Source organism: Magallana gigas, chromosome 9, assembly GCF_963853765.1.
Source record: "Magallana gigas chromosome 9, xbMagGiga1.1, whole genome shotgun sequence".
NCBI lineage: Eukaryota > Metazoa > Mollusca > Bivalvia > Ostreida > Ostreidae > Magallana > Magallana gigas.
The window spans coordinates 21,432,139-21,460,066 of NC_088861.1; the positions used below are offsets into that span (position 1 = coordinate 21,432,139).

Consider the following 27,928-nt stretch of genomic DNA (forward strand, 5'->3'; position numbering starts at 1 on the left):
AAATTCTTAATAATACACTCTTAAAATGTTATGAAATTGTGTTGTTACAGCTAGTTATATTGACAATTTAAGATACAACCAAAATATCTTTATCTCAAGAATGACTTTTTCTTCTTTGGAACAATTTTTTATCAAATACCATTCATTATTCAATTCATCACAATTTTAAAAATGAACATGCATAGAAAAGCGTAGTAATGCAAAGTAATGCCATGTAATGCCAGCATTACACTAGGTTTTGGAAAGTAATGCATTACATTACCATTACTTGTAATGCTAAATTTGTGGCTTAACACATTACTAGCATTACTTTGAAAACATCAAATGCATTGCAATGCATTACCATTACATTTAGAATTACCCCAAGCCTGCTGTATGCAATATTTTGCCAAAAAATAACTAAGTTCAAAAGCTGGTATTTTTTTTTCATAAATTATCAGAAATCCAAATCCTAGCAATATGCACGCTACTGATATATATGCAATTGATCTGCAAAAGAACTTCATATCCTGTAGGAGGAGTTATCCATATAATGAGGGTACCCTTTTGGAAGCAGCCCGCCCACCCGCCATTTTCACCATTTCAATAACCGGATTTTTCCGTTGGAAAACCCGGTTAAAAATTCTCATCCTCATCTTACACCTTTCAAAAAGTCTTGAAAATCTTTGCTGCATTCACTTTCAATTTTGTTTTTAATTTTAAACATTTTCTCTCCTTTCCCTCCGCAGAGGTCTGACCAAATCTCCCGATCTTGACACTGCCATTTTATTCTGCTCCAGACACAACATGGTGCACATGACATAGTTTCAAAGGGCAACTACTCTAATTTTAAAGTCATTTCAAAGGACAACTTCTCAACAAAAAGAACATTTACAGAGCAGTCATAGTATTAAATAATATGAAATGTTGATAAGTATGTCAAACGCAGTGCTGAATATAAATTCTCACCAGCTGGACATAGAAATATCTCCGGCAGTCAAGTGTCCTGTTTTAACCGCTTTTTAATTAATTTTAATTACTGTTAGTAGTAACATGACATTGATATATATATATATATATATATATATATATATATATATATATATCTGTGTGTGTGTGTGTGTGTGTGTGTGTGTGTGGTAACATGAATTTTTTCAAATTTGTACGGCTAAGAAGATTTTAAATCCCTTGAAATTTTACTTTAAAAGAAAATTTTCATTTACACCACAATAGATATTAGTTTTGCAAAGAAACCTGACTGATTTACCACTGAGACTGAGGACATTAAAATTTTCATGTGGTCCCAATATGATTAGATCAGGACCAAACACCACTCGTGCAGTTTTCTCCAGGTAATTATAAACTTGTACAGCTGTGTTACATGGGCAACGGTAAGTCACGACCCTTGTCTTATCTCTTCCCTGTAAATAAACAAAAATATTACCTTGAATATCAAATGAAAAAAGTTAAAACCTAAATATCATACTTAGTCTATTACATTTGTTCTTATGACTTGTATTCATAAAAATGTATTTTCATTTGATAATATCCTTGTAGTTACCGAAAGGTTTTGAGGATCAATTGATTGTTCAAAGTAAGCCATCTTACGTATATCACCTGTTCCCAATCCACCTCCATTTCTACAAAATTAAAGTAGATAGAACTTTCCTAATGGGACTCCCACAAGGCAAATTTCAAATGGAACAAATATGAATTAAAGTAACTAAAGTTGTTGAATCATAAATCTTTCTGATTCAAATTAAATAATAATCTAGAATATTGTAAAAACAAGAGGCCAATAGGCATGAGTACCATAGCCCATACATGAAACTGTGGAGGAGTCTCATAAATGCATTTAATTCAGTTTCCCCCTGTCTGAATTCATTTGGAAAGGACTCTTAATCCTATAGTTTAGCACAGTACCTATGGCTGTTTCAGAGTTTATGACATACTACTGAAAAGGTGCACAGCTTCCATACAAAGTATTTTCCCCCAGGTATGTTAACTTTCAACAAGAGGCCCATGGGCCTCATTGCTCATCTAAGGAACAATAGATATGATAAAATCAGCTTAATGTAGTCTAAATACAAACTATCTAGTAAACAATTTAGTATAATACATGTAAATCATGTATAAAAAAAATACATTTTTCCTCTGGATATCCTTATGTTTATTATCATTATTCCCTTTTCTAACAAGATGATTTTTTAGTCATATCACATGTTGAGCATTGCAGTTCTCAAAAAGATCCTAAACAATTGTTTATATATAGGATATAAACCTTCATCAAACTCTGAACCCCTTGTGAGGTCCCAGTATTGTCTAAGAGCCAAATTCTCAACAAATGTCAAAATGATTGCATATATTAAGTAAAAATATATAATATAACATTTCAGCTTTTGTGAACATTTAAAATGTGTTCCTTTGTAATACTGGATTCCAAATATGGCCCTACCCTACTCAAAATTTTGATTTGAACACAATCTGAGATTGCTTTCAATTAAGTTTCAGCTTTCTTAGGAAAATATTTTTTTTAGAAAAAAGATTTTTAAGGATTTTCCCCATATATTCCTAAATAAATTTTTGCGTCTCCCCCTGGATCTTGTGACCCCACCCTACCCTCAGGGTCATTATTTGAACGAACTTGCAGCTACCCTACCTGAGAATGCTTCCACACAAGCAGGGATGAGGTCAATTACAATGGAAATTAATTAATTAAATTACAATTACTTGCTTAAATTCTTCAATTAAATTACCATTACCATTACCATTACAAGAGTTTTCAAATGTAATTAATTAAATTACAATTACTCTGCAGATGTAATTAATTAAATTAGCAATTACATTTTGAAATTCATAAAAATTTAATAAAACTATGATTTATCTACAACACATAAACATTTAAGGAGGTATGTCTATAATGTTAATAAAATTTCGTCATAATCACAATACTTTCACTGTTTGATAATTTGCTAACTACTCTGATAATTAACAATTTTTGGAAAGAAATATAGTGTTGGTTTTACTGTTTATTTCAAAAGGCAGGTACCGGTAGTCACAATATGAAGGTGTCCCATATCACCTTGATATTCAATAAACATTTGAAAGTCATATCCCCTAACCTACACCTATCATGTCAATAGAGAATAATACATACCCTTTTCCATATCACAGCTAGTATCAGCCTGAAACTCCAATATCAGCCCGAGGGATGACATTGGTCGATGGCTGATACAGGCTTTAATATGGAAAAGGGTATTTTATTTTATATTTATTACATACTTAGTAATAAAAATTTTAAACAGCATCAACTTGAACAAATTGATATCAAATATTATTTGAAAATAGTCTGTACATGTCTTAAATGAAAATATGAGATCTTACTGTTTTATCAAACATGCAGCTACAGAACCAGAATTTCCTCGTGTTTTGAAATCAACTGCTCTAAAACAAGTTTTCAACTGCATTTAAAAATGTCCACTGTAAGAAATGTTAAATTTTTTTGTCTGTTAACATGCAGAAACGGAAAAAGGCAGAGGAGTTCGACATGGAGTGTGACACAAGTTTCAGTCTTCAAGTCAATTGGTTTCTGAGAAGAAGATTTTTAAAGATTTATTCTATATATTTCTATGTAAAACTTCAACCTCCCATTTCGGCCCCATCCTACCCCTGGGGGTCATGATTTTCAAAACTTTAACTCTACACTACCTGAGGATGCTACAAATTAGGTTCAAAAACAGTCAAGGATCACATGTACAGTAGGAGTAATAATGACGAAAAAATGTTAAGTTTACAATACAATAAGTTGTTAAAGTTGGTTTCTGGAAGAACAGACTTTGAAAATTTTCTTAATAAATATTGACAAATTTTTTACTTTTTTAATCTTTAGTTTTAAAGATCTGTGTACAAACATAGAATCGTGAGCAAACCTCTGTATCTTGCTTATAATTCAAAGCTTAACACTCAAATATGGTTAGTAAATAGAAATTGTAAACAATTAAACACAAGAAACATGCACTATAACAAATAAAGAACACAATTTATTTTTTCGAAATGAATCATATATATACATGTATATACCTACATATTTCCGTCAGCGATATCAAACTCTATTTAAACTGAATAAACTCAAGAAAATGCCGAGCATCTCAACAAAACCTATTGCATTAATCTACCATTACGCAAAAGATAATGCCGAATTACCGATAGAATGAATTGTATTTCAGTACTTTTTTGATACATCAGATTTTGCTTAATTTATGCAGGTAAACAGTTAACTCTTTGATTTACCGAAGTCTCTGTTTGATTTGATATGTATAAACCACGAAATACAAACGATAGTTCCCAGGTTACAAAGCATAAATAATGAAAATGAAACGAAAATCAGAACAAGCTAACACCAATGTCATGTGTGAAAACTATCAACGCATTGAAATATTTAGCTTCAATTTACTTCACAAAATCGGCACCAATATATTTTGCATGTTTCAAAAATTTCCCTTCATACGCGAACTGTTGCACAACAAGCAAATTCATCATAGTCAGATCGACCCTTTTTCATATAATGTCATGGCTGCTTTAAACAAAGAACCTCGTTTTAGAAGTATGGAATACCGAGTCTTGGTAAAATGGGTATGCAAACCCGAGCCGTGGCAAAATAAAAGCCGGGGCAGATCGGCAATCGTCAATTCCAAATACGCATTATTTTGCAGCAATATTTACAGCAAATACAAATATACTGGTCCATCAAATATTCTAAAATTTAATGAGATTGGCAGATTAATAACTGCCAATCTTTTGTTTTGCCCAGGCCAAGTCTTGCCTATCCATTTTACCGGATGCCACATCCAAAGCTATTAAACTGATTGAAATACGCCTTTCCTTTATTATTATTTTCGTAATAACTCAGATTTGAAACAGAATTAGCTCTTAATTTTTGCAATTTATATTTTCCTTCCCATAAGGATAATTTATGCTAAACCACTTTGAATTGGACTCTGTGAGTAGTTCTTGAGAAGAAGATTTTTAAAAATGCACCCCCCTTTTTCTACAGTTTATAGGTTTTCTCTGCTTTGAATGCAGAACGGACTTTTATTTCTGCAATTTATATTTGCCCTCCCATAAGGATGCTTTGTGCCAAATTTGGTTGAAATTGGATAAGCGGTTTTATAGAAGAAGTTCAAAATGTAAAAAGTTTACAGATGGACAGATGGACAGACAGACGACGGACAAAAGGTGATCAGAAAAGCTCACTTGAGCTTTCAGCTCAGGTGAGCTAAAAAGGGTTTAGCTCTTTATTTTAAACAATTTAAAATTCCTAATCCATAAGGCTGCTTTGTAATAAGTTTGGTTGAATTTGGCCCAGTGGTTATAGAGCAGAAGTCAAAAGTTTGAAAAGTTTACAGACAGAGGGACAGACAGATGGACGACACACAACAGGTGATCAGAAACGCTCACTTGAACTTTGAGCCCAAAAATATAATTAATAGGTGAGAGCAAATATCAATCTCTTCTTTATAAAATTATATTTTAAAAAATATTACTGTACAGATCCCAAATAAGAATTAGACATATATATAAATATGTGTCTAGCCATCTTGAAGGGGCACAAACATTTTCATTTTTCAGATTTTATTTTTTCTCGATTAATGTTTACTCTGATATGTGGTAAACTATGGTACAGTATTTTTAATGTTTAAACAAATTTTGAGTAACAAGTAAGATTCAGTGAGAGTTCAGATTTCTTATATATAACAAGTCCGCAAAATGTTCTTGTTATTTTTCCATATAAAGATATTTCAAATATAATAACTAGTTACAAAGTTAACATTTTTGTTTGATAAATATGTTTCATGTTCAGAAATGACTTTGAAAGTAGAAAAAATATAATTTTAAATGAAAATTTTACTTCTTAAATTTAAATTTTTAAAGTGAATTCACTGATTTTCTCTATTATTTTCAACAATCATTCATTCTGAACATATAAAATAATACTGCATCCATGTATATAGAAAATCTTTTAAAATTACTTAAGCAGCTCTTCAGTGATATCTGGCAGACTTTTTTCCCACAATTCTTCAACTTCCGACAGCATGTAAGACTGTGGTCCCATTTCTGCTCTTACCTGCAATAAAAATATACATTTTTTTCTTCATCCTTAAACTTCTAAAATTATGAAAGTTTAATTTTCATCAAATAAAGAAAATCCAAGGAGAAATAATTAGGAATGAAAATTCAATCTTAAAGGAAACTTCACTTGACATGGGTCTGATTTGTTTATTCTCCACCTCTCTTTATAGAATCTGATGTTATCAACATTTGTAAGTCTTTCAATATATGGTGCATTGATTATTAACGGCATTCAAATTCCACCCTATATTTTAGCTTGTTAATAGAAATGGTAGTGCCCAGTGATATTGTGTGTGTGTGTGTCTGTGTATGTATGTATGTATGTATGTATATATATATATATATATATATATATATATATATACTGTAAACGTGGTTATATTGACGAGTTCAAAATTTGACGATTTTTTCGTAAGAGACAATTGGCGAGTTTTAATTTTGACGAATTTTTGAATAAGAGTAAGAGTTATCTATCTTTGATTTCTTTGCGAACTCTTTTACAAGCGTTGGTATTAATAAAAGTTAACTTTGATTGAAAAAAAGTCTGTACAGATTTGATGGAATAAAATTGTTCTGTGTATTTTGTTTTTATTCACTATACGATATTGCCTGAGGTAATAAAGTAGGTCAAACACGGCATGATAATTACGCACAAAGTTATTATAGTATGTTGTGACGATTGAGTGATAATTGCATTTAAAACATGCTTGATCAGATTTTATGGGTTTTTTAAATGCTAATATTACGTGTTTTTATAGCTATTTACATAAATGAATCATTAACTTTGATGAAGTCCTAACGGGATAATGCCGATAAAAAATTCTGGTATTAATACGTTCTATATATGATGTTAAGTTTGGCGAGTGGAAATTTTGACGAGAAAATAAAAATCGCCAACATAGTCAAAATTAACACATCGTCAAAATTTCCACGTGTACAGTATATATATATATATATATATATATATATCTCTCACATGTATTTCTCAATATACGGTGGATTTCACTCATGGGATAAAGGACTATGTGCGGTGTGGTCAAATACGAGGGCTGTCCCAAAATAATGTAGACAGGACACATAATTTATAATCTGTTCACTGGAATTTCATTAGACTTCTATGTTTTCTTCAATGACCCTTTGGCAAACAATGCTGAAAAGTTCAAATCTGTACTTTATTTATTTCTCGAGAAAATGAATAATTAGTAACAACAAGTTTTGTCAGGCGGCGCGATGTGCGACGTCAAAAATTTCCAGTTTTACGTTGTTGATAAACCCTCCACATCGTTCACGATAACATTTACGTTTTATTTCCGAAAATGTCTTAGAAAAATATTATCTTTGAACATGTACTCTGCATGCACATTCAATATATATTTCTAGTTTTGTTTTGTTTTTAAATATTTTCTAAGTACAAACGATCTGTCGGCTCCAAACTTGCCCTGTATTACTTGTTGTCTAACGTCCGTCCTACCAAAATGTGTCGTTCAACATTTTGACGTCCATTGATATCGTTCGGGGTTTCTTTTTTCCACTTATTGTCTTCATACTTGTTCAAATATTTTCAATGTTGTTTAACTACTTATTCACAAAACGCATTTCTCATCGATTTTGTTAATTTCGTTTACTTCCAAAGCCGCTTAGGATTTATTTCATGGTCTTTACAAAATTGTATCAGTTACTGCTGCGCCGCCTTAAACGCTGAAAACGTCATTTTATTACCACTTAACTTTTCAACTTGTCACAAAACGCGCTATAAAATATTTAAAAGTTTTGTTATAGCCAAAACATTTTTTGAGTAAATAATAGAATTATTATCAAATATCGGTGTATGTTTTATTTGAATTTTTTCATTCGAAAAGTACTTTTCCGCCCAATTTTCAATTCATTATGTTGATTTTAACTTTTTGTTTTTGACATTGCGCCGCATGTAGAATTTCTGATCTAACATGCTTTCATTACACTAATTTAATCTCAAACAATATTCGATTTTAAAACATTATTTGAATGCAAATTTCTTGAACCCTTTGTGGCACAAATTTCATCTTCTTTTGTCTTCGCTTAACTGAATAACACCACTTGTCTACGCTATTTTGGGACAACCCTCGTATCTGCCCCCGATTTCAACCAATTTTTAAATAGTATTGTATAACAATCAAATCTTCATAAATCATTGTACAGAGGATGCCTATCACTTGAATCTTGATTTAAGTCATCATTGCTCATTTGCTGTTTATCTATGACGTCATCCAAATAACCCAATTCCCCAAAGCAAACAAATGAAATTATTCTCATATTTGCTCTATATTTTGCATTCAGAAGTATGAATAGTCTTCCTGTAGTATTTCTCGAAGAACATGACTTACTCTTCTTGGGACTTCAAGCCAGATCACGACCTGATATTATACTTACGCTGATTAATATTTCATTGATGTAAACATATTTTAACAATAAAATGATTTCAATAAATTAATTTCTTAGGATTCCAAAAGTAAATTCATCATTTATGTGAACTGTATCCATAATCCATGTCAACTCGTATCCAGTGAAATGGAGTACCCTATATGCAATATTTTGCCAAACAATGACAAAGTTCAAAAGCTGGTATTTTTTTCATTAATTATTAGAAATCTAAATCCTAGCAATATGCACACCTCTGATATATGTGCAATTGATCTGCAAAAGAACAACTTCCTATCTCGAAAACTGTAGGAGGAGTTATCCGTACCATGAGGGTACTCTATATGCAATATTTTGCCCAAAATGACAATGTTCAAAAGGCGGTATTTTTTTCATAAATTATCAGAAATCAATATCCTAGCAATATGCACACCTCTGATATATGTTCAATTGATCTGCAGAAGAACAACTTCCTATCTTGACAACTGTAGGAGGAGTTATCCGTAAAATGAGGGTACCCTATATGCAATATTTTGCCAAAAAATGACCAAGTTGAAAAGCTGGTATCTTTCTCATAAATAGTCGGAAATCAAATTCCTAGCATTATGCACACTTCTGATATATGTACAATTGATCTGCAAAAGAACAACTTCTTAACTTGAAAACTGTAGGAGGAGTTATCCGTACCATGAGGGTACTCTTTTGGCAGCCGCCCACCCACCCGCCCGCCCGCCTGCCATTTTAATAACCGAATTTTCATAACGCGCTAGATTGCATTATTCAATTTGTATGCACACACCATTACAGTTATAAGACCACATCTTTCAAAAAACTAGTGAAAAGCTGTCAATGTGACAGCAAACCAGGTTTTCTTTTATGTGAACTGTATCCATAATCCATGTCAACCCTGAATTGATAAAAAATACCTACCGTTTCCAGTGAAATGGAGTACCCTATATGCAATATTTTGCCAAAAAATGAGCTTGTAGCTTTTTCATAAATTATCAGAAATCTAAATCCTAGCAATATGCACACCTCTGATATATGTGCAATTGATCTGCAAAAGAACAACTTCCTATCTCGAAAACTGTAGGAGGAGTTATCCGTACCATGAGGGTACTCTATATGCAATATTTTGCCCAAAATGACAATGTTCAAAAGGCGGTATTTTTTTCATAAATTATCAAAAATCAATATCCTAGCAATATGCACACCTCTGATATATGTTCAATTGATCTGCAGAAGAAGAACTTCCTATCTCGAAAACTGTAGGAGGAGTTATCTGTACACTGAGGGTACCCTTTTGGCAGCCGCCCGCCCACTTGCCATTTTCACGTCGGAAAACCCGGTTAATAAAGATTCAACGCTTAAATATCAAGATTGCATAGTCTCTCTAAAAACAGCTTTTTTAATTTTATTTATATATCCTTAATCAAAGTACTCAAAGTATTGATATCCCGACTCATTTGATGTTTATTGAAAATGTTTTTATGACATGGCATTATTACAGATTAATAAACACACTGAGTCATTATTAATGAATTAAATGAGTTTATAACCATTTTAATACATATTTATATTGATATCATAATCATATTTTTCATATTCAACATGCATTTCAAAGCAATACCTTTCCAGTCTGAAAATCTTGGATGTAAATACCCTCATTCTTGCTCAAGGGAATCTTACTTCTACAAAAACAAAAGTTATTAATAAGTATTATCGTTCATTAAGAGTATAATACACAAAGAAAATCACATTTTAAATTTGTTCTTGGACCTGGGATAGCCCTGAAAGGCTGCAGGTCCACTAGATGGGCCTAGAAGAAGTCAAAAGTCAAGTGTTTTGTTGAAGTCATCCACCTAAAACATATTCATATTCATGCCAACTCTATTCTTGGGTTTTTTTCTGGATATACCCACGTATTCGTCTCCTTTCCTTCTTATTCCAGTATACTAATATGTTTGACACTGTAAGAAGTGTAGGACTTTGTTCATATTTGTCATGAAGTGGGTTTGTAGATGATCCTTATATATTCCAAAATTTAAAACTATCAAGAGAAAACTTCGGACTGTGTCACGTTACTTCACAGAAACATTTCTTGTATGCTTTGCATTAAATTCAAAACTGTCAGGCCAATTGTAGAAAACCATGAATATGTACATCCTGTGATGTTGACTAATTATTGCCTATTAAATTCTTTAAGCAGCATATATTACTGATCAACCCCTTTCTTACTGCTATGCTAGACCAATTTTTAAGTTTCAGGAAACATGCAATTCACTTTTAATCAAATTTGAAAATAGCAACCTTTTAAATTTGATAAGTATTTTGTGCCAATTTGTCCAGCAGCTGTTGTAAAAAAGTAACCTTTGTATGATAAATCCTCTCACTTGATTAAACTGTGATTCAGAAGTTTAACACAAGTGCATGTGTCACCTTAAATTGTTAAACAAACATTAACCATGCAATGAGTCAGCAGGTTGCTGATTACGTAACGGCGAATACACTGGCAATAAGAACAATTTAATGCAAGTAATAATTGGCCAAAGATGCAAAAACAGTAAGAATCAAATATTCATAATTGAATTAGCTACATGTGAAAGTGTATCTCCATACAACCTGCATTTCACTCAAAATCATATTGCTATCTCACTCTATAGCAGTCTCTAGAGACACGCTATCTTTCTTTCATTTATGGGGCAAAATTTTGCTCCTATGTATGATACCTCAACCCACCCAACTCTTGATCTTATTTTGGATGAAAGATTGTGTGTTATTACAATACAAAAACCAACCTCATACTTTACCTTCATTATAATCTGGTCAAAACAAGACTTTAATATTTAACTAAAAACCCAACAAACTATATTATATCAATACTAGTAATTTAATTGGCATAAAAATGTCTTATTGTTGAATGGTGGACATGTACAGGTTTATTGATTTATTATTTTAGTGTCAACAAGGGCACCGCAAAGCTAATTAGCATTCCCTCGCAAAATGAAAATATTGTGCAGGGAAATGTATTATTTTAGAATAAACATGTAATTAAAGAGACTAAATATTTAGCTTGTTAAAAACCACTTTGAATTAAAATATTTTGTTTATTCCTATCCCCTTGCATGCTTTGGGGTGTATCCTAGGGGATGGGTGTATTCACTTGGTTGTACAATTCCTCCCATTACTAGCGAAAACACATCCAAAACGTGTTAAACTTTAGTTTTATAGTTTTATAGATTTTCTATATATAGTGACATATATTACGCATTTAGACAATTAGTGTTGGCAAATGTAAGTTTCATCTTGAAAATGGAACGTAACTAATATCTGGTGATTTATTGTCTGCTTTATGGGAAAATTCAAGATAATGTCGTAATTTTAACCCCAATATTTTAAAAAGAATAATGTATCTACAGCAATATACATGAAATGATTTTCCGGTTAATCCTGTTAATGGTATTCTTCAAAGTCTCTTCTGACTTATGAATGTGTTCTTCTCTAAGTAATTTGTTAAATATAGCTGGAAATTCACTTTGGACATCCTTCCAACTCCCCATTTCTTAAAAATGTTTGTTTCTTACCTTTACAGGGCCTACATCCAACAAAATATCAAGTTGCTAATTTGAAATGTTTACTTACACAAACTGGAAGTCGTACATAAAATTTCTAAGTGTTGTAATTTTAACGATATTTAAAAAAATATATTAAAGAATTCCTTGTAAATGAATATGGTTTGTCATTAACCATGCTTATGAAGTGTACGAAGTTTGATAAACATGCATTTGAGGGTTTTCTTTGAATGCGCAAGGGGATAATAAAAATATAAATTGCTTATGCATTGTTACCTTGTTTTGATGACATTGACCTCAATGGGAGGTACATACTCCTGAGGGCCCCTCAACATCCATACATCACCAGGTCGTCTTCTTTTACCTAGCGAAATAAAATAACAATACGCCAAAGGTCAGATTACTCAACTGATTTCCACAGCTCTAAAGTAAATATTTGTATCACCTTATTAAATTTACTCAAAGAAAACTTTGGAATGGAAAGGGGGATTACAAAATTTGAAACAAGAGGCCGGCTGGCCTAAATTTGGTCGCATGCGACAGTTTTTGGGAGTTGATTTTAATCAACTCTCCTATGCAGCCACTCGGACAAACCGAAAGTGAAACAGTGTTTGGACCTCACCACAAATCATCGCTGCAGACAAGACTTAGTTCTTGAAAATAATTGATAAATTCGATGTAATGTATGCTAAAGCATTGTTTTTTAAGGAAACTTATTTATAGATACCTTGAAAATAGTCAGATTTTAAATGGTACGAACAATTTAGATATTTCTTGTAGTCGTATGTATTCCTACGCCAGAGTTCAATATAGTCTTGTTCAACTCGACACTCGGCTGTCTCCGTAAATCTCCAACAAGCAGAGAGTCTCTCTTGCTTGTCGGAGATTTACGGTGTCAGCCGAGCGTTTGGTTGAACGAGACTTGAGTTCAATATTGCTTGGATCCATACAATTTTCGAGAAATATTTTTTTTTACTGATACATAGTTTGATTGAATTAATTTTTATCTTTAAATTTTATTTAACATGTTTCATATGGGGGTTTCTCGACATTGTTGTCGAAAATATTATAATTCGAAAATTCATATTATAGAAATGTGCGTAATTCAAATACAAATTAGAAACTACATGTTCTTGTCATGCAAAATAACATATCATTGATTTTAAGATAAATAAACATCGACAAAATCAAGTCCCGTCAGTTCTTCAGTACTTTGATTTTTTAATACAACTCACTGTAGCTAGGAATTAATGTCTTTGAAACTCTGTAACTAGAACTTCCTCAGTTCACATTCAGCTCAGCACTAAGTCTTATACCTTTAATTCTCTCCTCATTAGGCCAGTCACCAATTTCTGTGGAAAATTTCTAGTCTGAATGTGTTAAATTTTCTACGCAGTGGTTTTTCTGAGATTTTGACAATTTCATTTCACCCTTTTTTCATTACATTTCAGCTTTTTAGACCTCCACAAGCTAATATTTCCTGCAAAGGGTTGACCTTCTGTACCATGTGCATGTTGTACCATCACATGTCAGAAACTTACCGATGTATAGTTTACAATGTCCCACCCACCTCCTTTTGTGTTATTTTACCTCCCACCTGTAACTTCCAATTTCACAGTGTGAAGTCAAAACAACAGTCATAGCAGCAAGTTTCGCATTTTACTTAATTCCCCTGATTCTCATGTATACTCTAATCATAAGGGGCCTACATACTGCATATCAATTTCAACAAAAGACATCCCTCCAGCTAGTGATAATCATTAAAAGGCATTTCATGAATTTTAGCAACACTGCGTAATAACCCTTAAAGTACAGCAACTCTAAATTTAACAAAACAAGATATCTGTGAGCCAATGCTCACTAGTTATACTGTGGAATCATTAAATTTCGTGGGGGCCAATTTTCGTGGATTGCTTAAATTTGACAGGTTCGTGGGGACGTACTTTCGTGTATTTTCTTAAACCTACAAAGGATATATGACTTTATTACCCTAATTCATTAATTCGTTGAGGATGTTAATTCGTGGATGCGAGGTACCCACGAATTCAACGAAAATTGAGCCACCACGAAATCTAATGATTCCACAGTACCCCCGCTCTGATGTGAATATGCAAAATCAGCAAAGTCAACATTTAACAGATAGTTGGCATCCAATTGGTACAGAAATATATTCCACAATATGGCATGCCTAAACAAATAGTGTGTTAAAATTTCAAGCATCTGCGATCAATAGGTGCTGAGAAATCTTTGAGGAAAATTTGTTTGAAAATTTTTGCTAAAATAAACAAAGTACTCATTTAACAGGAAGCTGACGTCCGATTGGTACAAAAATATATCCCACGATATGGCATGCCTAAACAAACACTGTGTTAAAATTTACAGCATCTGCGAGAAATAGCTGCTGAGAAATCTTTGACGAAAAATTTTTTGAAAATTTTGGCTAAAAATAAACAAAGTCATTATTTAACAGGAAGTTGACGTCCGATTGATACAAAAATGTATCCCACAATATGGCATGCCAAAACAAAGTGTTTAAATTTCAAGCAACTGTAATAAATAGTTGCTGAAAAATCTTTGACGGAAATTTGTTTGAAAATTTTGGCTAAAAATAAACAAAGTACTCATTAAACAGGAATTTGATGTCCGGTTGGTACAAAAATACATCCCACAATATAGCATGCCTATACAAATACTGTGTTGAGAATTCTTTGACAAAAATTTGTTTGAAAATTTTTGTTAAAAAAAACAGAGTCGTCATTTAACAGGAAGTTGATGTCTGATTGGTACAAAAATATATCCCACGATATGGCATGCCTATAAAAATACTGTGTAAAAATTTAAAACTTAATATATTCCTATGTAAAACTTTAAACCCTCCCCCATTTTGGCCCCACCCTACCCCAAATAGTCATGATCTTCACAACTTTGAATCTACACTACCTAAGGATGCTTCCACACAAGTTTAAGCTTTCCAGGCTGATTAGTAACTGAGAAGAAGATTTTTAAAGATTTACTCTATATATTCCTATGTTAAACTTTAACCCCCCCCCCCCCCCCCCTTTGTAGCCCAACCTACCTCCGGGGATCTGATTTTTACAACTTTGAATCTACACTACCTGAAAATGCCTCCACACAAGTTTCAGCTTTCCTGGCTGATTAGTTTCTAAGAAAAAGATTTTTAAAAGATTTACTCTATATGTTACTTCGTAAAACATCAACACCCCCATTGTGGCCCAACCCTAACCAGGGGATCTTGATTTTTACAATTTTGAATCTACACTACCTGAGGATGCTTCCACACAAGTTTCAGCTTTCCTAGCTGATTAGTTTCTGAGAATAAGATTTTTAAAGATTTACTCTTTATTTTCCTACTAGACTTTCAATGTTGTGGTTTCAATGTAACCATAAATAAAGAAAGGGGTCGAACTCTGAACCAAATAAAAAAAACTACCAGCTCGCTTCAAAAGCCTAATAAATCAATTATTTTTTACAACACTTGCAATATGCATGTATTTTTCAGAAAAGTAATGTCTAAGATACACTTATGCCAAATTTCAAGTTGATGGGTCTTAAAATAGCGGAGATACACATCATTATTCTCTCAAAGTCGCCAGTTTATTTTTACTCGAACATTTACCGGTCCAGGGCTAACGATGGGATATTGCCTATGACAACAGCAGTATTGCAACAAGTCGAGAAACATTCGCACTAATCTCACATTAAACACACGATACTTACATCCTTAAATTCCAATAAAATTCCTTAAATACTCTCCAAACTGAACTTTTATTCTGCAGCCACATCAACTTCTGACCAGACCAACCATTGTGATAGAATTAAATGTTTAACTCAATTTCATTAGTTAATATTCCTGATGGTCCAACCAGAATCAGTCTTTCTCGAAGACATCAAAATGGCTGGCCCTGTGATTAGCATGAATGTGATGCGCATGCGCAAAATTGTAAAAAATCCAAATAATCCAGCTGATTTCCGGACTTTTTTAAAGGAATTTTCATTGACTATTAATTAGAGAATTGATTGAGAAAAAATAAAAACTAATTGGTAATCTTCAAGTACCAATGATGTTTAAAATATATTATTAATAAAATATATAAAACAGAACACAGAATTCTTCCAATTTCTCGGTATTAAAGCCCAAAAATTCGAGTCTATTAATTTTAAAATAGTAGTATAGATGTAAAACTTCAACTCCCCTATTGTTGCCCCTCTCCCCCCTCCCTCCATTGTGGCCCCACCCTTCCCCCAGGGGGTCATGTTTTTCACAACTTTGAATCTACACTACCTAAGGATGCTTCCACACAAGTTTAAGCTTTCCTGGCTGATTAGGTTCTGAAAAGAAGATTTTTAAAGATTAACCCTACATATTTACACATGTAAAATTTTTAACCCTCCCCCCTATTTTGGCCCCATCCTTACCCCAAAGGTAATGTTTTTCACAACTTTGAATCTATACTACCTGAGGATGCCTCCAGACAAGTTTAAGCTTTCCAGTCTAATTAGTTTCTGAAAAGAAGATTTTGAAAGATTTACTCTATATATTCCTGTTAAACTTCCCATCCCAACCCTACCCATGGGAGTCATGATTTTCATGGGATCATGGATCATGATCATGGATCATGGGATCATGATGGGTGATCAGGGGACGGTATTGGATATGATATCAGACATTTACGAAATAGATACATCAACACACCGTATTGTTGACATTTACATAGGCCTTCAATAATTCCTATGTTAAACTTCTGATCCCCAATTGTGGCCCCACCCTTCCCCTGGGGATCATGATTTTCACAATTTCGAATCTACACTACCTGAGGATGCTTCCACACAAGTTTTAGCTTTCCTTGCTGATTAGTTTCTGAGAAAAAGATTTTTAAAAGATTTACTCTATATATTCTTATGAAAAATGTCAACCCCCCCCCCCATTGTGGCCACACCCTACCCCCAGGGATCATGATTTTTACAACTTTTAATTTACACTACCTGAGGATGCTCCCACACAAGTTTCAGCTCTCCTGGACAAATAGTTCTTGAGAAGTTGATTTTTGAATATTTCTCAAAAATTTTCATTAATTTCTAATTGTCTTAATATGACACTCAAATTTTAGTTGCCTTTTGAAAATGCCTTACTGAAGCATTGTAAACATTTAAATCGAAAATATAATTTTTGACCAAAATCGTGACCATGCCCCTTTAAAAGAAATTGTACCATATGGCCCCTCGGTAGAATAACAAAAAATAAATATTGGAAAGTATTCGATTTTTACACTTATTTTTGTATACACTTAATCTTTGACCTTTATGGAGTACCATTTTTACCAAAAATAAGAAAATCCTATGCAAGATATAAAACTAAACTTTTTGTAGAGGTACATTGCTAACTTTCAATTCTTTATATTTTGTCTTGGTCTTCCAAATCATAAACGGCTGTTGTTTACCTGGCGTAAACTCCCATGACTTTTTAACCTTACTCACTTGATTGATGAATACACTCAAATGAAAAATGTTGTTAGTGACATATGTTAGGGAGTTATTATAGTCAGTGTATTGACAGGCATATCACTGTAATTTATTAAGACCCATCCATTATTTTCATCTTTATTCAAAAACAACAAATGGCTACAAACCAGGATGTTTTTATGTGGTAGAGTGCTATTTTTAATTTGTTTTTATTTAAATGATTAAATATCAAATGCACCTAATAATTTCTACAATTTGCGTTTTTGAATATCCGCGATGTTTTGACTTTCCGTAATTAATAAAAGCATACAATACTTTTGGTTTTTATTATACTTATTTATATAAGTCCTGAGGGTAGGATCCCTTACAGAATTGCAGCATATATGCAGTACATATGCAGCACATTATCAGTATAAAATCCCAGTAGACTATCAGTAGAGCTACAGTAGTGCTGCAAATGTACTGCAGAGCTTTTAAATGGAAAAATACAATGAAGCAGCAGACTTGCAGTATGTTTCAAATATGTTAATTAAGACTGCAATTGTACTGCAAATAAGACTGCCAGGCAGTATATACTGCCAGGCAGTATATGCTGCCCTGCAGTAGAATTCTTGAATATCTCTACAGTCTACTGGCCTGCAGTACTAAATAGCGCTGCTAAGCAGTAGACCTGTTGCAGTGGGTTTCAAATATCTACTGCACAGCAGTACTGTACACCCAAATATGGAGGCTTTGGTTGGCAGTAGAGTTGCAGCATGTTTCAAATATTTAAATTAGTACTGCACTGCAGTACTGTATACCCAAATATGGAAGCTTTGGTTGGCAGTAGAGTTGCAGCATGTTTCAAATATTTAAATTAGTACTGCACAGCAGCATTGTGTATCCAAATATGGAAGCTTTGGTTGGCAGTAGAGATGCAGCTTGCTTCAGATATTTCATGTACCCTGGCCGGTAGGACAGCAAAACTACTGACATATAGTGATATACTATGAATATGGTTGGCAGCCTTTGTAGAATACAACAACTATTCATAACAACTAAAGTAATATCTTCAGGTTTAATTACTCTAGATACATGTACACTTAATTACAAATAATTTGAAAATATATCTATATTCGCAATACTCATGATATTTGTATAAACGTTACAAAACTTTCAGGTTATTTCAGTTACTACAGTTATTACAGTAAATCTATCTATAGTATAAGCAGTAATTTATAATGTGTAATAGTCAGTATATACACAAGCCTTTATGAACTTTCATTGCTGTGCTGCACAGTTAACTTTCCCGCTTTTGGTCCTTTGGTCAATTTCACCGCCACTGCTTGGTGAAGGTCCCCTCTTGTAGCGCAAGACTTCTCAGTTCTGCGCTGAAAAATCTGCAAACAAATTAATGAAAATAATATATCTAAATTAAAACATCATTAATTTAAAAAATGTTAGGTCTAATTAGGTGTTTCTTAAAATGAATGCAGGCCATTTAAAAATTGTATTTATACAGAGAGATAAAAAAATGAAAATGACAGATGGAACTCTTTTATAAATGCATTGAAGGAGGTATAAAAAGCGTTAGATTTACATTTACATACAGTCTTTTATAATTCCATAGATTCTTTAAAACCAATAGAATTTTAATAACTATAAAATGAAAGTTATGAAAAAAAAATAAGGTGCACAATTTTAATATTTAAAATGAACAGGTCAAAACTTAAAAAACCCTTAAAAAAATGTATTTTAAATAATTTATAACTTAAATTTGACTTGTACAATTTACAGAAAAAATTTGCATTGATATACAATTTGAAATGATTAATCTATTAACTAACTGCATTTTAGAATGTCATTTTCTTTAATCCATTCTGCATATTTCACCTCCGGTTGTCTCGCAGGGCTTTTTGAGCCAGGTATTCTGCCCTCAGCATTCACTTGTTGAACTGGCAAGTCCCTATGGATACAATTTCATACTTTGCTACAGAAGCATAAAAAAATTTTTAATTTGAATTAAGCCTTTGATACTGAGGATAAATTACAATTATTACTCAAATTCAATGTACCTAATGGAATTTTTATTATCTTTTGTTAGAATATAATAACATCATATTAAAATAGCACTCATTATTTAGGCGATTTAATGACTCAACCCTCTTTTGATGCAAACTCAGATTTTTAACAAAGCTTAAATCTAATACAAATGTGAAATCATTTATTTTGCTTACCTTAAAACAATCAATATTCAGCATCAAGTGCATCTTCCTCATGATCATGCAGTCATTAGTTCTAAAGGGAAAAAAAGAGAGAATGATTTTACTTATTGTGTTTACTTTCTTTTCTTTTTGTACACATGTATCCATCCATCGTTGTAGCTATAGTATATAACTTTGTAACTTTATACAATATAAAAGAATTTTACTGCCATAAATCTAACTTTAAAATCGCCATTTTGAAATGTTTGACAAAAACTGTTCATTTGTTCCATTAAAGTAACTACATTTATCTCATATACACTCAAGGTGATATCAACATAAATAGTTTACCTTTCTTCGCTACAACTGCTGCAACATTGTGATTTTTTAATGTTCCATAACACATGCTGAAGATCCGTCTGCTTCGTTTAAAAGTGCGTAGTGATAGGCGGAAATGACGTTATAGAATCAAACAACACGGTGACAATATATTCTGATAAATTGGGACTTTTCGATTCGGTTTGATATGAACATATATAAAACATACAAAACATTAATTGATCATAATGAATTGATTCTTTTCAATTAGACTGAATTTAAGGTACTAACGATGTCATTAATAAATATTCAGAATCAAACCATAAGAATTGAAGGAACGTACGAGTTGTTTAGTACGCAGCTTACACAAGTCGTGTCCGTATAATTTTAACCCCTTCATGTTTTGAACCTGCAGTCTTTGAAAACTATCAAATAATTGGAACTCAAATAAATATAATATCGTACTTTGTTTCTTAAACTATGCACTATTTTTGTAAGTAGTATCTTCATTTTAAATTTTACTTTAAATTAAAGAATTAAGTTTTTTCCATCTTAAAGATCGTATTCATTTTGTATTGGCGACGAATTGACTTGACACCTTATAAACAATGGCGGACTCTTCGAATAAGAGTGTAACTGCTGGAGTTTCAATCGCTTCTAAGCTAATGCATTCGCGACAGTGGTCATAGAAATATTCTCCAAACAGATTGATAACGTCTTTGAGGTTAATTGTGTGCTACAGTGATGCCGTTCACTTATAAATATTATTTCGCGACGGAGTTCAAATTCTAACGGAATGCATCTTTCGATCTCGAAGGTTGTACATAAGCTACTGACTGACCATGTTTTTACTAACGTGTTAATATGAACTTAAAGATTTATAAAAATTTATTATTATTGAAACATCGATCATGTCTATTAGTATATTTTTTCAGTGTTGGAACAGTTTTTTTACACATGTATTTTGCATTTCCCACAAACCATCAGATTATAGTGTACATGAGCTGTAATATTTGCGGAATATGGTATACCTTCAGAATCTAAGTGATAAAGTTAATGCAGTACAAATGCAGTACCTTTGATGCCTGTATTTAAATGATAAAGATAATGCAGTACAAATGCAGCACCTTTGATGCCTGTATCTAAATGATAAAGATAATGCAGTACACCCATATGGCAGTCATGTGAATGATAATGATAAGGCAGCAGAAATGCAGTATACCTTTAATACCAGTATCTCTTAATAAAGATAAAGCAGTAGAAATGCAGCCTATTGGCAGTACAAAAGCAGCATATGTAATTGTGTGTCACTAACAGAAAGTTTTTGCAGCACATTTTCAGTATATTTACAGTAGATTATCAGCATATACTGGTGCGCAGTACATTATGCTAATAAGTACTGCAAATATACTTCATTTTTGCAGTAGATATTAAGTATAATTGCAGCACTGTTGCAGCATATACTGCCTTTGCAGTATCTGCTGCAATTCTGTAAGGGATATAGATCCTTGTTTTTCATTGGTTGAGAGGGTTTTCCAGCGAAGTTCTTTGTGCTGGTCAGTAATAGATCAATAGTTTTTTAAGCCAGTCGAGATATTTTGACCTCCTGACTATTTTCATTAATTAATCACGAAAGACTTCAGGACATCGTCTGTAAGTTGACCTTGGTTTTCTTACTAATTCCTTAATTTCCATTAATTAATCTGTTTCTTACTTTTAATGTAATTTTAATGCAATATACTGAGTTTCAATTAATTAATGATCAAATTAAGCTTTGATTGAATCAAAGTACATGTATATGAAGGTTTCTATATCAGTTGTATATCTCATATAATTATTATTTATAAATGTGTATGTGAACTCATTAATGTTCAAGTTCTGGTATAAACTTTGATATAAGGGAAATAACTTATAGTTCTTTTGCATTTACTCAGTATTTATTGTAAACTTTTAAATGAAATTAATTCATGTATACTTCTTTGAAAATATCATTGTATTACTAGAAAACTGACCAGTCAGGAAGAGCCCCGCTATGACAATTAATATACCGAAGTGAAAAACAATTTGAATTCCATCCTCTTTATATTAGGCCAAAAAAAAAAATATGTGTGTTTCCGGTTTCCCGACCGACCCCTTTTTTTCCCGGCCAAATTACCGACCCTAAACTTTTTTTTCGGATTTTACCGGAAAAATTTGTCTTCTGCGTCTCCGGTTTCAACATTTACAAAATCAAAATGGCGGCGACTGTAGCTGCAACGAGTCTGTTAGCGATAAGAGTTAAAAAATGCAAGCACATTTCAGAGAAGAACGCAATTTTGTGCCTGGAAAACCGTAGAACTCTTCTTGATATTTTTATTGATTTACACGGTGATTTGCCAAAAGACTCGAGACTTTCAATCGTTTGTAACAACTCGACAGATCCATCTAAAGGAACATCGTTCGACGTATACCCCAATATGCTGGTAGGCGATCTTGTTGGGACTTTTGCCATTAAAAGTATTGAATATTCCTGTTCAAAGGAAGAGCAAACAGTAGCATTGGGTGAAATCATAAATAATGCAGCTGAGGCGGCCACCAGTAAAACGGTCGATGCATTTCAAGTCCTCATGGCGGGAGGCAGAAAGAATGTTTCATTGAAGACATCAAGGTTTGTATTAAAAGAGAGCTAGTTGTATAATTCATGGCATGTATAAATGAATTTTACCAGCTCCTTTAATCAGGCAGGGAAGTGTTAAATTATGATTGTCAATGTACACTGAATAACATAAGGTCATTGGACATATAATTTTGTTAATCTACTAGAATATTTACAATTTTAGAAAGCATATGCCTTTATTATTTTCATTCTATAGTCTGTAGTTTTCATATCTTGCATCTAAATTTTGAAAATTTACACTTCCAAATTAAGTAATTGAATATGAATGGTACAGTTGATTTTAAACATTTTTATTATTTATACTGAACAAATGGTGTTTTATTTAGAAATTGAAGTTTGAATAAAATGTGTGTGTCTGAGGCCTGACAGATATATGTCAATCTGTCCATCCTTTTTTGGCTGGTTTTAAACTGTCTCTGTATTGCTTTAATATCATTAATAACAATAATTAATGTCTCAATGGTGTGTACTCAAGATTTACAAGGCCTAAAGAATGTTTATGTATCTTTTTTCAGTTGCGGTGTTAAAGATGGCATCAGTAGAAAGGATGAAATTTATAATAAGCTGGTTGAAAACTTTTTCAATTCAAGAAACCTAGATTTTCCAAGAGCTTCCTGTGAACAAGATGGATCATACTTTGTACAGGTCTTTATGCTTAATATGTTATTAACTTTCAAATTTTAGAAAACAAAACAGTTTTAACATGACAAACAAGGATTCTTAAGGTCTGATAGTTTAAAGTCAAATACACTGTGTTTTTAATTGTCATTCTGTATAAAATAAATGTGTTACTCGGTATTCCAATGCCAAAAAGTTTTTTAAATGTTTTTCCCATACCATATAAGTTATATTTTACTTTTATTTTTAATATTAGAGCAGGAAAAAAGGTATACATGATATATATATATATATAGCTCTTACTTACACTAGTATGCTATGCACTGCAGCACGTCAAAACTATAACATGTACAAATAATAGATGCTTGCTTAATATTAACCTACAAACTAGTATAATTTATAACACTTGTAGTTCTGTGGTCTTGTCTTGATACTGTATCCAGCTTACACACCTTTTATTAGGTCTTTCCACCTTTCAGGTGAAAGACCTATTGTATTTCTTATGTTTTTTATTATTCTTATTTTTTTTCTTCTCTTTTTTTCCAGGGACAGCTTTTTTATTTCAAGAGATATTGAAACAATTTTTTCTTTATGTTAATGGCCATTAAAAGTTATGGTACCAAATGACCCTTTGCTTGATAATTCCTAGAACTTACAAAGTTATTGCCCTTGTGTACGAAAAGCTTGTTATCGTTACTCCTCTGAAACCATAAGAGATAGAAACTTGGAACTTTTACCAATGTCTTCAGTACACATAGAGGGTTCTTCAATCTATTCATATTGAAAGGATCTGAGCCCCCCTTCTTGTAGTTATTGCCCCTGAAAGTATTAAGGTTTCCAAAAAATCACTTCAAATTTTTTTATTATTTGACTTAGAGACTTCGGACCACTTGGGATGGAAGCGTCTACCTTGGCCGAACAAAATGACATAAAGGTCAAAGGTCAAGGTCATCTGAAAATCTCTTAATTAATGAGTTTTTAGATCTCTTTTGTTTAGGGTGATAGAGAAAAACTTTTTCATGGATGTAGTAGTACATCATAAGACATTTTAAAATATAACCCTTTGACCCTTTCCATATTACAATTATAGAGTTATTGCCCCTATTGCACAAAATGCTTGTTATCGCTACTCCTCATTAACCGTTAGAGATAGAGACTTCAAACCTTTACTAATGTATTCAGTACACTTGGACGCTCCTTCAATCTATTCATACCGAAAGGGTCCAAAGTCCCTTTATAGCAGTTATTACCCCTGAAAGTTTCGAACATTCATTAAAAACACAAATAACTTTTGAATCAATAATCATAGATACATCGGATCACTTGGTATTGAAGCGCCTACATTGTCAGATCAAAATGACATAAAGGTCAAAGGTCAAGGTCAAGCAATACAAATTTGCAAACTTAATCGTTTGACACTTTTATATGAAGTAACGCAGAAAAAATACTTCATTGTATTGAAACAATCTTATTTTAAACATAAAACAATGAGGTGGAAAGACCTCTAATTGTTCGAGAACAATTAGTCTACTAGTTTAACATGGCGTTCTGGTGATATCCACTTTCAATTCTATTTATACTTAATGTTCTCCTCTAGTATAGAATATAGTATATTATATATTTTCCATTTTTGTAAAAACATTAGTGTTGCCTTAATCTATACCTTGCACAAACTATAATATTTATATCAAGCAGCACCGATAAGATTCTGTGATTTGTTTATAATAAGATTTGTACCCTGTTTGATTCATATACCAGTATCAGACTCAATAAAAATTTATATTTAAGGCCCTAGTATATAAAATTATTCATGTGTTCTACTTATTTCAGGTTCTCTGCAATGCATTGTGGTACGTCACTAATCATCATCAAACAATAAATGATGCCTCACTAAGGAAACAAACTCTACTGCCAGTTCCAAATATCTTTAATGACTACGATGGATATAACGAAGTAAAAAGGAAAAAACTAAAATCCTGTCCATTGTCTGCATCACTTCTTGATAGCCATGCCCAGGCTCTATATTCTTTACTGATGAAGCCTGTGGTCAATAGTTCAGTCTCTTGGAAACAAGGTGCAGAAGATATTAAGCAGTTAGCAGAATGTTTTACTGCTTACAAAGAATATCTAGTTGTTCAGAATAAAACTGCCCAGGAAAATCAGAGTAAGTTGTATCCTGTTCGGACCATTGACAAAGAAGCCACCATTGAACACAGATATGGTAATTTGTCAGGTCAAATTAGAGAGAAATATGTGGACATAAATGAAGCTGTAACCAGTGCTGGAATTATGGCACCAGTGGTTTTTGACGAATACAAACATTTGGATAAGCCTTTTGAAAGTAACTTGGAGCGATTCCGCTATTTTCAAGATCTTCAGTTGAAATGTCCTGTTGATATCATTCGTTTTAGTCCTGGTGGATCGTCAGTCTCAACAGTCTGTATAGTCCAAGTTTCCAATCAAAATAGATCAAACGCTGAAATGTTGACACAAGGTGCTCGATTACTACAAACTGTCAGACCAAATTTGAAAGAATATCATACACGAGCTCAGAGACGATTGTTTAAAGAAAAACTGAAAAATGTTGCTTCTGTATTACCATCTGTTGCAAATCTCATTTATCAAGAGCTGGCATTGGATTTTTCTGCAGCAGAACACCCTGTAACCCAAGAGAGACTTAGACTTATTTTTCTTGGTCAGAATGACCTCATTCCTGATTTAAGAGTGCTCAACCCAGGAAGACCAAACAACAAATTTGATGTTTTCTTTGAAACCTTATCAAAAGAGGTAGAAAAGATTACAGCTGCAGACGATAGACGGCATGGGACAGCACATTTATCAGAATTTATCTCATTGGAAGAAATGGTTGAGAAAACAGCCAAATCTTGTCCAGAGGGCACTGATATTCCATCAAAAAGCTTGGTGAGGTTACAATTTGCCCCTAGGAACCCTTATGCAAGGTCTGCATTGAACTTTACAGGAAAGATTGATGTGCAGTATAAAGTGCAAAGAAGACAGCTTCGCATTGACCATCCAGATGATCACTATTGCAATGCACAATTCAGATATCTTAAAGAGATGGCAATTGAGATGAGAGAGCATTGTGCTTTATTGTTCTGTGACGATAAGGCAAAAGTGAGTATTGGAGAACCTGGAAGTCCAGTTTCAACAGGTGTGAGGGGGAAGAAAACCATAGTGCCATCAAGTTCCACTTTAGTATCTTTAGATCATGACATGACTAAAGCATCCTTGACCCCCTCAGTTATTTTGCACTGTAAAATTCCTGGTAGCATTAATGACTCATTTGTCCGTGGTCAAGTAACAGTGACAGTTAATGATTCTGTTTTTCAAATGTCATCTCCGTTTCGTCATGCAGTTTCCATTATAAAAGCCTTTGAACAACAGGGACATTTTCCTTATACATTGCTTAAATTCACAGATGGTGGAACTGATCAGAGAAATACACTTGAAAGTGTGAAGTGTGCTTCAATTTGTGTATTTAAGGAAATGAATCTTGACATGATGATATTGGCAAGATGTGCACCCGGTCACAGTTATGTTAACCCTGCTGAGAGAGTTATGAGCATTCTAAACTTGGCTCTGCAAAATGTAGCATTAGAACGTAAAGAGTCAACAGAAAAAATGAATAAAGTTCTGAAAAGCTGCAACAGTATGGCAGATGTAAGAAATCTTGCTGAGAAGACTCCAGAAGTAAAAACTGCATGGATAGAATCAGTTGAGCCAGTTGCATCAGTGCTCCGTAACCGTTTCTTGAGATTGAAGTTAAAAGATGATCCAGTAAAGGCCCTAGATCCAGTTAGTGACCAAGAAATTGATATTTTGAAGCGCCATCTTAGAGAACTTTTCCCAAATCTTGATTTGAAAAAATTACAAAAAGTGCACACAAGTAAAGTTGAGAGTTATCAGAAGTGGATTGAAACTCATTGTAGAAGTAGACAATACACGTTTCAAATAAGAAAATGCAGAGATGAGAACTGTTGTCTTCCTCCACGCTTGAGAGATGAGCAAATGCAGTGGTTACCTGATCCAGTTCTAAATGAGACTAAAGATCATTACAAATCCTACAATGAAGTCAAAGGAACAGAAACAAATGAATCAGACAGACCTTCTTTAAAAGCAAAACCGATCAAAGAAAAGAAACTGAACCTTAGAGCTACTGTGAATGTATAACCACGTCAAATCCTGTGAATGATATTTTTGAAGAAGAGGAATTTGAAGTACCAACTCCTGATGCGCACCTTTGCATTACACAAAATGCAAGAGCTATAGTTGAATGTGTTGAGTGTAGAAAGCCACGTGTAGTGTACAGTCATCACAAACTGACAGAGAGGCAAATAATGTCTTTCACTATTTCAATCAGTGAATATGAATACACATGTGGAAGTCCTTTATTGCCACCCACCAACTCAATGTCTAAAAAAGTTATGAGCAGACTTAATATTAACTGTGACTCACATGTTGAATTAGCCTATTATGGAAGCGGCTTAGGCCAAGTAGATATCTGCTCTGTTTGTGCTGAACCAGAAGCCGATACAAATGCAGAATTAACAAGAATAGAATTCCAGAGTCCCCCG

General features: G+C 33.0%; 2 protein-coding genes across 2 annotated transcripts in view; one reads left to right on the plus strand and one right to left on the minus strand.

Moving 5' to 3' along the window:
* The window catches only part of LOC105317102 (major vault protein), a 185,900-nt gene that overhangs the window by 72,807 nt on the left and 85,165 nt on the right, over nucleotides 1-27,928 (minus strand). The window contains exons 11-15 of the mRNA XM_066071463.1: nucleotides 12,354-12,441; nucleotides 10,136-10,196; nucleotides 6,009-6,103; nucleotides 1,541-1,619; nucleotides 1,247-1,400 (exon numbers count right to left, since the gene is read on the minus strand). Of these exons, the coding sequence (XP_065927535.1) occupies nucleotides 1,247-1,400; nucleotides 1,541-1,619; nucleotides 6,009-6,103; nucleotides 10,136-10,196; nucleotides 12,354-12,441 (477 nt within the window). The remainder of the gene's footprint in view (nucleotides 1-1,246; nucleotides 1,401-1,540; nucleotides 1,620-6,008; nucleotides 6,104-10,135; nucleotides 10,197-12,353; nucleotides 12,442-27,928) is intronic.
* LOC136271434 (uncharacterized) lies at nucleotides 25,116-27,899 on the plus strand. The gene has a single exon (XM_066071464.1). It carries the CDS (start codon nucleotides 25,368-25,370, stop codon nucleotides 27,522-27,524), a length of 2,157 nt encoding a protein of 718 aa, XP_065927536.1. The 5' UTR covers nucleotides 25,116-25,367; the 3' UTR covers nucleotides 27,525-27,899.